This window comes from Palaemon carinicauda, chromosome 14, assembly GCF_036898095.1.
Source record: "Palaemon carinicauda isolate YSFRI2023 chromosome 14, ASM3689809v2, whole genome shotgun sequence".
NCBI lineage: Eukaryota > Metazoa > Arthropoda > Malacostraca > Decapoda > Palaemonidae > Palaemon > Palaemon carinicauda.
The window spans coordinates 46,193,323-46,208,819 of NC_090738.1; the positions used below are offsets into that span (position 1 = coordinate 46,193,323).

The window sequence follows — 15,497 nt, forward strand, 5'->3', positions numbered from 1 at the left end:
ATGGCCCACTTAGCCTGGTAGACCGCTGTCAAGGATTTACGGAGGTATCCAGACATCCGCTGTGCTGTCTCTCGAGATAAGCCTCTCTCCCGGAGAAGATGCTGGATATCCTCCAAGTGTGAAGTTGTAGAGACTTCACTGCCCCTTGGTAAATCCTGACGTATGGTCGACGTAGAAGGTTGGGAAGGCGAGGAAGTTTTTTTTAGTCTCTGGCAAAAGATGGCCACTTCGGTGTTGAGAGTCATACACTGTACATGTTCTGAGATGTTTAAACTCTGTTTAGAACCCTTCTTAGAAGACAAAACGGTAGAAAAGCACAGGTATCGAGATCGTTCCATGGGTGCTGAAACGCACCCTTGAACGCTGCAGCTGGATATTGTACCGGTAAAGGGACATTGTTCCTCCCTGCTTGTAAATATAGGACATTACACAGGTGTTGTTACTCGTCAACATTGACAAGTGTTGTAGAATTAATCATGTTAATTTGGGGAAGATACAAATAGTTAAAAACTTCTTTTAGTGTATAATTCTGTTGATTCAGTACTGTCTCACCCCTAATATTTTTAATGTCAAAATATATCTTTTTAGACAGGCACAATGCCCCGTAGGGCTCGTAGCTTTTGATGACAGTTAAGAATGTTCTGCAGCAAACAAAATATCCCATAGGTTTTGAGATCCCTTGAACTTTAACCTTGGATGTACTGTATAGAACCCGTATCTACAGGTGTGACCAGTACTGTATTAAAGGCATGGAACATGTTACGGTTTAGAAATGAAAGGAAACAAGACTGTGAACAGTTTGATGTACTGTAATAATGATCTAAGTGTTTTTATAAAAAAAAAAAAAATTATTTAATTCCTGTGAATAAATAATTCACAATCTAGAGCCAAAGTGTTCCAGTATGAAAAAAAGAATCCAGAAGTGAGAGTACATACTGAGAATTATGCCAAAGTCAGAGCGAGCAGCTTTGACTTTCTGCTCTGCTGTGAAAATAGAAAATCAGACATATTCCTTCGTTTATATTTAACCAAGCTTCTTCTTGCCTATTATCTCTTGCTTGACTACAAAATTATTGCGTAACATTGATTACCATAGCAATTCCTGGTTTATATTCACATACAAACTATAAACTGTATACAGTATATATCGTTAGATAAATGTGTTTCCTATATATCTGGTTACTTATGACTTTATATTGATAAAGTATAGGAATACCAAATGTGTAGGCAACTTATATCTATTTTCTTTTTTATTTTGAAATACTGTTGTTCTTTATAATAGTGTTTTGACTACGGTTCACCCTAAACATGAGATGGTGGCATGCTCCTTAGCCTATCATTGTCTATTCCTTTATTAGTAAATTAATTTGATCTTACCTGAAATTCAAGCTATATAGTAATTTCTATTTTATTATAGTTAAGCTAGCGAGTGGTCGGCATTCTGACAATAAGCAGTTTGTGTGCTAGGTACAGCAACAGCCAGAAAGCCTTATCCGAGTTGTCACAGATTGCTTGAACCTCTTATTTTGCAGTTGGATTCCCCTTGCCCATAATCAAAAAGGGGTGGTGAAAAGAGCCCATATCATTTGTATTTCTTTTCCCTGATGAATTTGTCTGTGGCCCACTGCGAATAGTTGTATGGTCGTAGAATGAGGTTGGCTTCCTGATAAACCGCCCACAAGTATTGCCAGTAGCAGCCCGCTAACCACTATAGTGTCCTTAGAGAAGAGGGAAAAATTCTAGAAGAACCAGCCAGGCTATCTTTAACTCCACAATGTCAATGTGAACTTGTCAGTTTTACTCAGACCAAGTTCCTCCTGATACCATATGATGACCCAGGTGAGCTCCTCAGTCTTTCTTACACGTATCTGTAAACAGCTGAAACTCCAGAGGAAAAACCGAGTGCTAATTTCCCCTTTGAAGGTTTGACTCCTCCCACTACTGTATTTGAGATCCCTCTTGGTACCCCCTCTGATAGCCTCTAAAGCTAGAGGATCGTCCACATGTTGAGACCATGATGACTTCAGCTGCCAATGAAGAGACTACAAGAGAAGCCTACCTCCGGGAACAACCAGTTCCAGAGACATCAGATGGTCGAGAAGTGTCTACCATTGACGAGCTGGTAGATGTGACTGACGCAGGAAGGGCAGAAAGATACTTTTTGCATGTACAATATCCTGTCCTATAATGGAAACTCTTCCTTGTACAATATCTAATTCTACTCCCAAGTATGATGAGCCAGACTTTTCTCAATTTATCAAGATCCTCAAATCTTGACAACAGGCAAGAAGTTTGTCTTAGACTAGCAGGCTTGCTTTCTCTTGATTCTGCAAGAATCTACTCATCATCCAGGTAGTGAAGCAACCTGATTTTGTTGGTGTGGGTCCAAGACAATACCAGCTACAATAACCTTGAGAAGACCTGCGGAGCTGTCAACAGACCTAAACATAGGACCTTGAATTACAAAACCTTCCCATTAACTACTACTTGAAGGTATTTCTGGGACGAGAGGAGAACAGGTATCTGGAAATAAGTTTCCTTGAGGTCCACCATTATCAGGAAGTCCCCTGATCTTATCGCCTGCATGACTGGTTAGTGTTTCCATTCTGAAAGTGGTCTGATGGATAAACATGTTTAGAACAAGAAGATCGATGACTGGTATTCAGCCTTTAGACAGCTTTTTCACAAGAAAGATTTGACTGAAGAAGCAGCACGACCTGACCTGACCTGACCTCACCCTCCTGTAGGGCGTCCTTCTCAAACACCTATCCTACTTCCTGTTGAAGGGCAAGATGTTCTGTCGATCCCCAACAATAGGATGACATCGACACTGGAGAAGGATTCAGAGGGAGAGAGCTGGTGAATGGAAGGAGGTATCCTGAGTGTAAGACCAGGGCATTCTATTCCTCTGCTGCGTGGAACCACCAACTCCTGTAGCCCTAGTGCATGCGCTTTCCTTTGCCCTTACCCTACTTCGGCGATGTCCCTGGATCTGACGAGAGGAGGTACTGGGAGAGCTTCTTCAGAATGGGCTGTGGTTTAAGACTACTTTTCTTCCTGGGCTGCCCTGAGGTCTACCTCAGGGGTGCCCGAAATGACACAGCCCTTTGCATCAGTGAGTCATGTGTCTCCTTAGTCCTGTCTTCCATTGTATTCGGGATGTCCTCAAGTGGAAACAGCAACAGGGTCTTCAAAACATTACACAGGTCCAGCTTCTCCCGATGGCTGATGCACGTATGTATCCTTGAAGTCACGGCTTTACGACACTTCAATACCTACTGGTTGGCAGCCTGACGACTCATGTACTCAGCCTCCTGTTAACATGAAGTCATTTCATGTCTCCTTCTTTGTAGAGTTGGTCAAGTTTGTAACTGCCACATAACTGATTGTGCCAGACAAGTGGTCAATCCAGAAAGTGGCCTGGAGGGTGTTTATAGCTCTGGCTTCCATTGAAGATTCATCTGCCTGGGAGAGGGAGACCCTGACTGACAAAAGCCTCTCTGAAGAGCAGACTAAGTAATGTCAACAACCTTGCGATCTATCTTAAGTGGTTATAGCAGTGCCCGGAAGATTATGTAATACTTCTTCTGCTTAGACAGCAAACTAAGTATGAGATGAGAGGACATGCCTGACTTTAGAGTCCTTTCCTCCAGTTCCCTGGTCATAAACCTTCTCCAAAATTTCCTTGGCTAAGGTAGACCAGGGAAATTCTAGTTGAGGTACGAGTTGGGAGGGGCATGGTACAGAAGGTTGATGTATGCCTTCCAGGCCTTTGATGGAGATTGAAATGCCTCGCCCAAGCCATTAACTCCTCAGATTTTCCTCAACACCTTGAAGAAAGAAGACTTGGATTCTTCTTCTTTAGTCACTGAAGTCTCAGGGCCTGCAGATTGAAGAGTAATCCCATCTGAGTCCTTAGAATCGTAGTTCTCTTCTAATGCCTCTATATCTCATGAAGGAGACAGTACGTCCTCTAGGATTAAGCGCAAGGCAGATGGAAGACAAAGCCTCACAGTCTGTGGATGTTTCCTTGGGGTCACCTGGTGGAGCCTACTTCTGCACATTTGATTTTGTCTTGTCTTTGTTTAAGGTACCTGTAGAGAAAGGAGACAGTCTCTAGTCCTCTGAGATGTGGGTTCCTTTTGTTCGTAGTCCTTGAAGAGGAAGCTGCTGGCTTGGAACGATCAAACTCGATCGGACACAGCCTATAGTTGTCCAAGAAAGAGATATCTCGTGGAGAACAAGAAACCCTATGTGTTCTCGTTCTCATATTTTCTCTGGGAGGAGTATCCTGAGCTCAACTTCTGTCCCTTCGCATTGAGCTAATGTTGACCATAGAGATCGGGGACAGTGAATTGTCCTATTTAGACTGGCACTGTTTCAATTTGCAAAGTCGAAAGGACCCTAGAAGAGTTGAAATTCTTCATGTTGGTGAAGGATCAAGAGGTTACCACAGCTAGAGGAAGCACAAGCTCCTTTCTGTCGATGGAGTCATCTTCTGTCTCACTTGGGGAGAAAGGGTTAGATGGTAATCTACCCCTACTAACTCTTGCAGGTGACATGCTTGGGGATCATCTGGAGTCTCTCTGATTGCTGTCCTTCATATTTGAAGGAGAGCGCTCCATCCTACTGAAGTGAGATCTATTTGGATAAGAAGAAAGCTCCTCGTCCTCAAAAAGACAATGAACTACGATGACAATACGAGTACCTGGAGTGCAGAGCGCAACACAAAGGAGAAACTTGTCTGGAGTGTCCTGTAGAAGATCACTTGCTAAAGCATGAAGGCAAATAGTGTTTGGAGCACAAGGGCAAGGCGTGCCCGGAATGCCATGGCAAAACGTGACTGGAGCACAAGGCTATGCTTAACTGCGATGGCAAATTTTGGTGAAACACAATGGTGAAGCGGAGCTGGACAAGAAACTGGAGCGCTGAGCTCAACTGTGATATGTCAAAGAAAGATGACACTTTCTGTTATGAGACCTGCTAGGAGATCTAGAGGAATCTACTGAAGAGTGATTGCCTGACGCCCGCGACGGGTGATGACAACGACAGCAAGTTGGAGAAGCGCCAGAGCTATCGTGAGCAGAAATAGAATGATAAGCTCTCCTCTTCCCAGAAGGTGAAACATTGGTCAGAGGTCTAGGAGTCCGACTGGAAGATCTGGAACATCTACAAGGCTGACGAGATGGTGATTGTCTGCGAGACAGTTAGATATCAACCTGCGCAGAGGAAAATATGTGAGGAGGCTGGGGAGCGACCTGAGGAGCACGCTCTCAAGAGCAAGAACGCTTGTAGGAAACAGACGAGTGACGAGCTGCTGCCCTTGAAAATGCCTTCTGGAAAGTCAGAGGGGAAGGTGGAAGTTCCTCTGCTAAAGTGCTGAATACGGGGGTGGGGGGGGGGGATGACAGCTGACTGCTCCTGAAGAGACCCATCTAAAGAAATGTCTTCTGCTGGTCATCTCAAAGCCAGGAAACATTGTAGGTTAATTTCCGACGGGGAGCCCTGAATGCTGAGAGATAGCCACAATATTCGCAGTGCCTCCACCTTCTGAAAAAGAAAAGGCTCACCCAGAGGAGGAGGTGCCATCAATTTACTAGGAGAACTGGCAACATCTCCCTCTTCCTGAGCTTGCCCGAGGGTTAAAGTGTAATCACTCTTACTTGAAATAATATGAATAATAATTTTAATTTTGATAATAATCTAAATACTTTTAATAATAAAAATTAAATATTTTTAATAATAATAATTTAAATAAAGACAATAATTCTAATAATTTTGATTTGAGAAGTCAAAAAGGAGAGTCAGGGGAAGGAGGAACAGGCCTTGCCTTCTTCGACTTCGAGGACAACCCCGAAGGTGAAGAATCCTTCTTTGGGTTCTTCTTCTTCCTCCTACAGAACTTCACCAACCGGGAGGATGGCCATTCCCTGCACTAATTACTTAGTAGGTCCTCTGTGCATACATGACCTCTGTAGAACCAGCAAACCGAATGAGGATCAACATCAATGCCACTCAGGAAAGTACTGCAGGTCTTAAGCAATTCTCTCGGGTATGACCACATAACTTGCATGATGAAAACAAAATTTGGAAAAGGAAAAGAAAAAGAAAAATGATTAAGCTTGCACTAAAATTTTGCCAAAGTTAAAAGTCAGACAGAAAGAGGGTATGTCTGCACTCTTCAATGGCTGAAATCAAAGTGAGCAGCTGTAAACTGGTGGAGGGGATTCACCTCCCACTGCCAACAGGTACCTCCTGCCGGATTTTTTATTTCTTAAAAGCTTTAATTGCTATGTTTCAGCTTTGCTGTTACCATTCTCCTATATTAAAGGATGTATTTGTGTAGGAAGAAATTATGTACAGTATGTATACCTCCCAACTAAAATAAAGACTACTGGGATTAAACAGAAGTATCAAAACAGGGCAAGATTAAACAAACATTTAAACCACAGTACACAAAAATATTTCAAAATGAAAAAGGTTGAGATTATACTCACATACTCTGCATATTTGGATCTGACATAAGTTGGGTAGCCATATTCATAAGAGCAGGATTATTTAATAAACCAGTCAAATCTGGTCCACCTGGACCTGTTGCCCCACCAAACAATCCGCCAAGACCACCTGAAAAAATAGAAAAAGTAATTTTCCGAATATTCTAAAAAAGAAAAAAAAAAAAAAACATGATTTTCTATAAAATGTTACACAACTACAGTATACGTCCCCAAGATACAAAAGAGATACTGTAGGTTCCCGTTATTAACATTATTACTAGCTAAGCTACAACCCGTCGGATAAGCAGAGTGCTATAAGCCTAAGAGCTTCAACAAGGATAAATAGCCCAGAGAGGGAAGGAACGAAGGAATTAAACTACAAGAGAAGTAATGAACAACAAGGATAAATAGCCCAGAGGGAAAGAACGAAGGAATTAAACTACAAGAGAAGTAATGAACAACAAGGATAAATAGCCCAGAGAGGGAAGGAACGAAGGAATTAAACTACAAGAGAAGTAATGAACAATTAAAATGAAATATTTTAAGAACAGTAACATCAATATAAATCTTTTCTATAAAAACTATAAAGGCTTAAAAAAACAAGAGGAAGAGAAATAAGATAGAATATGTGCCTGAATAGTAACAACATTAATATAAATCTTTCATATAAAAACTGTAAAAGCTTAAAAAACAAGAGGAAGAGAAATAAGATAGAACATGTGCCTGAGTGTACCCTTAAGCAACAGAACTCTACTCCAAGACAGTGGAAGACCATGGTACCAAGGCTATGGCACTATCTAAGAGTAGAGAACACTGGTTTGATTTTGGAGTGTCCTTCTCTTAGAGGAGCTGCTTACCATAGCTAGTGTGTCTCTTCTACCCTAACCTATAGGAGAGTAGCCACTGAACAATTAATGTATTTGGTAACCTCAGTGTAGTCAGGTGTATGAGGACTGAGGAAAATGAGGAAAGAATAGGCTATACTATTCGGTGCATATGTAGGAAAAGGAAAAATTAGCCATAACCAGAGAGAGTGATCCAATGTAATACTGTCTGCACAGTCAAAGGACCCCAAGTGGTAGTATCTCAATGGATGTCTTGAGATTCATCCTTATTTTGGTTACTTTACCTTAGTGTTTTAATGTCATACATACAGCTTTATAATGACAATTTATAGGTATCAGACATTTATCAACTGACCCCTGGAATTCCCCGACCAGTTTGAAGAGATAGTTCCGCCATGGAGGTATCAAAATGACCAGCATAATAGTATCTCCCAGGTCCAAACATTATTGGGTGGTTAACAATACCACCACAGCTCCAAAACTCAGCTTAAAAAATTGAACTTCCATCCCAATAATGATATACCTCTTCAGGAATCAAGACAGACAAAAGAGGAAGTGGTTTATTGCAAGATAGGAAAATGTTGAAAAAATTGGGGGAGATTGAAGAAAAAAGAGAAAACGAGAAAGCATTGAAAGACATTTAAATGAAACTGGAGAAAAATACATTCTCTAGTTCAGTGGTTCTTAACCTTTTTCAGTGTTCGCACCCTTTTCAAATCAGCAGTCAGTTCTCGCACCCCCTGGATTCTGAATATATGAGAAAGCTAAAAATACAAATTTGATGTAATAACCAAAATACAAATTTGATGTAATAACCAACGCTGGTGCTATGGAGAAATGAAGTAAGGGGGTGGGGAGGTGTAGGGGTGGGGGAGGATAGTCGTAGGAGGCGGCAGCAGATGGGTGTAGGACGGCACCTCATTGTTCTGGGGGATGTTGATGAGGGAGAGGTCTAACTAGTGAGGGACCTATGGTCGTGGTCCTATCACGCCCCAGTTTACTATACCGACACTCATACAGTGAGCGAGCTGGGTTTATTCCTGGCATTCCATGCATCCTTTTTTTCTCTGGTATACAGTGAACCCTCGTTTATCGCGGTAGATAGGTTCCAGTCGCGGCCGCGATAGGTGAAAATCCGCGAAGTAGTGACACCATATTTACCTATTTATTCAACATGTATATTCAGACTTTTAAAACCTTCCCTTGTACGTAGTACTGTTAACAAACTACCCTTTAATGTACAGAACACTTAATGCATGTACTACAGTACCTTAAACTAAAACAGGCACAAATATTAAAGGTGATTTTATATCATGCATTTCCTAAACATGCTAAAAAGCACGATAAAAAATGGCAACCAATGTTTTGTTTACATTTATCTCTGATCATAATGTAGAAACAAACTGGAGGTAGAGCTTTGCTTATTACCCAGACATATTTCCCATACTTTTCCCTTAGAACTACATCACATCTTCCTACTTTAGATATATATATATATATATATATATATATATATATATATATATATATATATATATGTGTGTGTGTGTGTGTGTATATATATATATATATTTATATGTATACACATATACATACCTACATATATACATAAATACATGCATACATATATATATATATATTACTGTATATATATGGGTTATGGAAAAAATCCGCGAAGTGGTGAATCCGCGATGGTCGAACCGCGAAGTAGCGAGGGTTCACTGTATTTAGCAATAACTATGCCTTGATAGGGAAGCAATGTGGAATGTGATGAGGTTATATGGAGTTGGTGGAAGGTTGTTGCAAGCAGTGAAAAGTTTCTACAAAAGGTAGTAAAGCATGTGTTAGAATAGGAAATGAAGTGAGTGATTGGTTTCCGGTGAGAGTGGGGCTAAGACAGGGATGTGTGATGTCACCGTGGTTGTTTAACTTGTATGTTGATGGAGTGGTGAGAGAGGTGAATGCTCGAGTGCTTGGAAGAGGATTAGAACTGGTAGACGAAAATTACCATGAATGGAAGGTAAATCAGTTGTTGTTTGCGGATGATACTGTACTGGTAGCAAACACAGAAGAGAAGCTTGACCGACTAGTGACAGAATTTGGAAGGGTGTGTGAGAGAAGGAAGTTGAGAGTTAATGTGGCTAAGAGTAAGGTTATGAGATGTACGAGAAGAGAAGGTGGTGCAAGGTTGAATGTCATGTTGAATGGAGAGTTACTTGAGGAGGTGGATCAGTTTAAGTACTTGGGGTCTGTTGTTGCAGCAAATGGTGGAGTGGAAGCAGATGTACGTCAGTGAGTGAATGAAGGTTGCAAAGTGTTGGGGGCAGTTAAGGGAGTAGTAAAAAATAGAGGGTTGGGCATGAATGTAAAGGGAGTTCTATATGAGAAAGTGATTGTACCAACTGTGATGTATGGATCGGAGTTGTGGGGAATGAAAGTGATGGAGAGACAGAAATTGAATGTGTTTGAGATGAAGTGTCTAAGGAGTATGGCTGGTGTATCTCGAATAGATAGGGTTAGGAACGAAGTGGTGAGGGAGAGAACGGGTGTAAGAAATGAGTTAGCGGCTAGAGTGGATATGAATGTGTTGAGGTGGTTTGGCCATGTTGAGGGAATGGAAAATGGTTGTCTACTAAAGAAGGTGATGAATGCAAGAGTTGATGGGAGAAGTACAAGAGGAAGGCCAAGGTTTGGGTGGATGGATGGTGTGAAGAAAGCTCTGGGTGATAGGAGGATAGATGTGAGAGGGGTAAGAGAGCATGCTAGAAATAGGAATGAATGGCGAGCGATTGTGACGCAGTTCCGGTAGGCCCTGCTGCTTCCTCCGGTGCCTTAGATGACCGCGGAGGTAGCAGCAGTAGGGGATTCAGCATTATGAAGCTTCATCTGTGGTGGATAATGTGGGAGGTTGGGCTGTGGCACCCTAGCAGTACCAGCTGAACTCGGTTGAGTCCCTGGTTAGGCTGAAGGAACGTAGAGAGTAGAGGTCCCCTTTTTGTTTTGTTTCATTGTTGATGTCGGCTACCCCCCAAAATTGGGGGAAGTGCCTTTGGTATATGTATGCCTTAGAAATGGTGCTATAGGGGCATTTCACTGGGCGACACAGGTTCCTCGCCCAGAAATAGATTTTTCCTTCATCAAAATCCCTTTTTTTATTCAATATTCATTCATACAGCTTAAACTTCTTTCAAGAGAAAAAAATTATGAGTATGTATCAACAAGAATATTTTTTTATTTGGTTTAAAATTACACTATATTCTGCCCGTACTGCATTGTAAACCTAGTGACTTCGTTGTTGCTGTTTTTTATCCATGATGGCATCAAATCTTGGTGTCTTAGTACTGAGTGCTACTCGCATGTCATGTTCAGAATTCAGCTGATTTCTGCTTTTTGTTTTGATGTGAAGTAGATAAGAAAATCCTTGTTCAGACAAGTAGGTAGTTGCAAAAGGTACCAGCACTTCGAGTGCTTTCCTTGCTAGTGAAGGGTATGCTTCCAGCTGAGAAGGCCAGAAGTGGTCCAGCTGACTATTGGTGAACTTCATTTGGATTCCATGATTGTGTCTCATGTCGATGAGATCTTCCATGATGCTGCCATCATCGTCAACATCTTTCAAATTCTACATGAAAGGGTTCAAGATCCAGTTATTATAGGCTTGTAACTCTCCACAGGAGAAGTAATCATCAAAGACGTCTTCAAAATTCTACATGAAAGGGTTCAAGATCCAGTTATTACAGGCTTGTAACTCTCCACAGGAGAAGTAACCATCAAAGAAGATCTCTCTCTCTCTTTGTGTGTGTGTGTATGTGTTTGTGTGTGTGTGTTGCCTCGTGTCCTATACTCGTCCTTTCCTCGTTCATCCAAATCACATACGTGTACCTTGGACTCGAGTTTGTTGCACCTTTAGCTCTTCATTAGGAAAATAGATTTAGGTATATCTCTTCAAACACTGTTTAAGACTAAGCAAAAAGGTTTTTTTACAGGAAAAAATATAAAGCCAAGGTAAAAACATATTTTCTTCAATATTTCACAGGTATCCTCGCACCCCTTAGGAGCCAGGTTCACACACGCCCGGTTAAGAACCCTTGCTCTAGTTCAAGAGGTCTTTTGCCCGTCCAGCTTAAACACGTGAAAAAAATTCCCTGCTGAATGAGCAATTTCATCAAGGCATTCTCTTGCTTAACCACTTCACTATGAGGCAGCGGATCTACCATCGGTAGCTATATACGAGATTTGTCACTATCGGATATATATGACCACTTACTCTATAATAACCAACATTTCTATGTTTATTTGTTTTACTGCTGATCGCAAAATACATTTATCAAATGTTTGCTTTATTTCATATTGTATTTCCCTCTAAACAACCAAAATATTTTTCAGAATTTTTTTTTCATATAAATAATAATCGTAAAGCACAAAAAAAACTTTATAATCATTGAAGTGACTGTTATTCCATGATAAATAACTGTCAAAAGATATAAAACTACTTTAATATTGGACTTAACGTTTTACAGAAATATACAGTCAGCTCGTGCTTTACACGTGTTTCTACTACACGATTTAACTTATACGCGACACAGAGAACTTCAATATTATCAAGTAAAAAATCAAATATGCGTGTATAATCGGCTGATCTGAAGGTCTCGCTACTGATCGAAAGATTGCATACATAAAAGTGGAGTATTTTATATATGATTTCTTAATTTACTTGAAATATCTTCATGATGAATATTACATCAGCACAATATGTTACAGGATATTACAGTTTTCATACAATTCATTTATAGCCATTATTATTAGTTTTCATCTGAACACCTTCTCACTCTTTCTGTGTGCGTGTGACTATGTGTGCGCGAGCACGTACGGGTAGTTCATTTTTAAAGCTTCATACAGTACTTAATTTTCTATCTATTATTAAGCCTTCATATATCATAAGAAATTATTGTAGTTCATTAAGCATGTTTGTATAATATTTTTTCAATTTATTATGCATTTCAATAATCAACAATTACTTTTAATACAATTCGTTTGTAGCCATTATTATTAGTTTTCATACGAACACCTCACTCTTTCTGTGTGTGTGAGACTATATGTGTGCGGGCACATATGGGTAGTTAATTTTTAAAGCTTCATACAGTATTTAATTTTCTATTTATTATTAAGCCTTCATAATTCATTAGGCATTATTGTGGTTTATCAAAGCATGTTTGCATTCTATTTTTTCAATTTCTTGTGCATTTCAATAATCAACAACAACTTTTGGTAGGCATCGCTGATCTCAAGGTCACGCTACCGTATTGCGATTACACGCACATATACTGAAGTACGAATAACACAGAGTTCTTTAGATAATCTTAACTCTTCCGAAATCTCTTAATGAATATTACATCAGCACCAATATGTAATAGTCACAGTATATATACAGTATATCTCTCTCTCTTTCTCTCTCTCTGTAGCTTAATAGCCAACAACATAACATATATGAACTGAAAGATGTCTAAAATAATCCTGGTTTTCGATGTTATCTGAACTTCGTTCAATAATTCTTGTACTTATCTATTAACAATTCAAGATGTATTTTAACAACAGCAATTACGGATTGTTTTTATTTTGGGCTTGTTGTCAGCTGTTTTCAAAGTCCTGATGGTATCACGATTACGCTCACATATAGTTAACAGAGTACCGTTGATATGATTTTGCTCTTTATCACATAATCCTTGAAAAAAGATCACTGTTCAACGAACTCTTGCCCCATTTCTTGTTGAACTCTTGCCCCGTTTCTTATTAGAATGTGTATCAAACAACAACAGATGAATCAGCTGTCCACGTTGACAATCCACAGCTATCTAGGTACACAATGTAAACAACGATATTTAATATACTGTAAATATTGGTAAATGTAACAATTAAATTTATCTTATACTAATGCAATATCATTTTTGTACCCTAATTTGTTAACCTTACAAAATCTTTCTATTTTATACTATCTTCGAGCAAACCATATTCACAAATAAAGAGCTGCAATGTACTGTACTGTAAACATGCTAAATTGTAAACATCTACATTTACAAGTATTGATGTACATTTATTCGTAAAATTAAATTACCTTTTTTATGGTATTACATTAAAACTAAAATTTATTTGGTTGTAAGCTTAAATTGATTCTTATTAACCTCTCTCTCTCTCTATCTCTCTCTCTCTCTCTCTCTCTCTCTCTCTCTCTCTCTCTCTCTCTCTCTCTCTCTCTCTCTCTTGCTCTTAGGAGGGAAATTCACTTTAACATAAACATTACACTAAAAGGAAAAATATGTTACAGTCTGTTATTTATTTACTGAAATGAAAGAAAAAGAAATCGCTAATGTTTTTCATATGCATACGTCATAGTATTGTGCATTCGTACATAAAATACTTTTGTTTCTTGTGTTTCTTAACCTTAAATTGTACTTAATGACTGTAAATAAATAATCATGAGAGAGAGAGAGAGAGAGAGAGAGAGAGAGAGAGAGAGAGAGAGAGAGAGAGAGAGAGAGAGAGAGAGAGAGAGAGAGTGTGTGTGTGTCTGTGTGTGTGTTGAGATGTTGAGAATGGGGACGTGAGCGATGCAGGCAACAGCCGACAGTGGTGACGAACGTGATGCGTCATAGTGTGAATGTACATGGGTAATAACTTATTTTACTATTACCTCTACCTTTGGCGGCTACTTTTCCGGTCCCATAAAGCAAGGGAACCCCACTCTCTACAGGACCTCTATTGTCGTCATATCTTGTTCGTTCAGAGTATTCAACGTTTCATATCACGTATTGCTTATTTACTGTTGAATCATCACTGTCATACAACTCAGGGAATAAGAAAGTCTTCAGTTTCCTCTTGAACGCCTTAATGTCTTTTCATTCGGATGTCTCGTGGGAACTTATTGTATAGTCTCAGGCATGCATATTTAAAGGCTGTGAAGCCTACAGTAGACATATACGGTATCTAGGTTCCAATAGTTTGAGACCATCTATAACTATTATCGTGTCGACATGAATTGTTGGCTGCGCAATATGTAGCAATTTCTCTCAAGTATTTTGGATGACTGGTTCTGATAACTTGGTGGGTTATTGTACATATCTTAAATTCAATTCTCACTCTAATCGGCAGCCAGTGTAAATCGATTAGTATAGGGGTGATCCTTTCTCTAGATGGGACACTTTTTATAAGTCTTGCTTCTCTGTTTATTATGTTTTGTAATTTCTTAAGTTGTACTTTTGATAAATTGTAATAGATGGAGATGCAGTAATCAAACCTGGTAATAACAAAGTTTATCACAAGTTTCTTTACAGAATTTTCAACCAGGTACTCTTTTATAAAAGCAATATTTCTTAAATGATAACCAGCAGCTTTTACTCCATTATTTATTTGGGCATTGAGAGACAAGTTACAATCAAGAAATACACCTAGATTACAAACTTTACTAGATATTGGCACTGAGTCATTATTTATGTTCATTTAAATACCCACCAAGCTTCTCACGCCGACTTTCCCAATATCCAGGAACGAAACACCCCCTATTACCATTATTTCTTATGGAGAAATTATGTTCCGTTAACACGACCTCTCCAGGAACATAATCCTTGTGTTAACGAGTTAACTGTGTGTGTGTGTAATATATATATATATATATATATATATATATATATATATATATATATATATATATATATAGAGTGGAACCTCTACACACGATCTTAATTCATTCCGGGACCTAGATCGTATGTTAAAACGATCATATGTTGGAGCGAATATTCCCATAAAAATACACTGTAATTTGTATATTTCGTTCTACAGCCCAAAAACCTATGATAACTTCTTAATAAATTACTACACAATTACACATAGCAATAATACAATTGCATTATATAATAGAGATTTAAAAAAGAATAATTATAAAGAAATAATAAATAAAAAAGGGGGTTTTTATTGTCACTTTACCTTTGAGACAGGCTAATGAAGGTGTAGGCTTTGCTACGCAGGAGGAGACGGACGGTCGGCGAGGAGGTAGAGATGGTGACTGCGATAACGTACCGTAACTTAACTTAGCTTATTTATTTTTATTTAATTCTCATATTTTATATTTTTTTTTTTCATTTTCTTTTTTTCTTTTTGATTTTTAATT

At 39.1% G+C, this 15,497-nt stretch overlaps 1 protein-coding gene across 2 annotated transcripts in view; it reads right to left on the minus strand.

The window, feature by feature from the left end:
* Positions 1–15,497, minus strand: part of LOC137653567 (small glutamine-rich tetratricopeptide repeat-containing protein alpha-like) — a 179,015-nt gene that overhangs the window by 61,239 nt on the left and 102,279 nt on the right. For both annotated transcript variants that reach the window (XM_068387075.1, XM_068387073.1), the window contains exon 6: positions 6,498–6,624. In XM_068387075.1, coding sequence (XP_068243176.1) covers positions 6,498–6,624 — 127 coding nt within the window. The remainder of the gene's footprint in view (positions 1–6,497; positions 6,625–15,497) is intronic.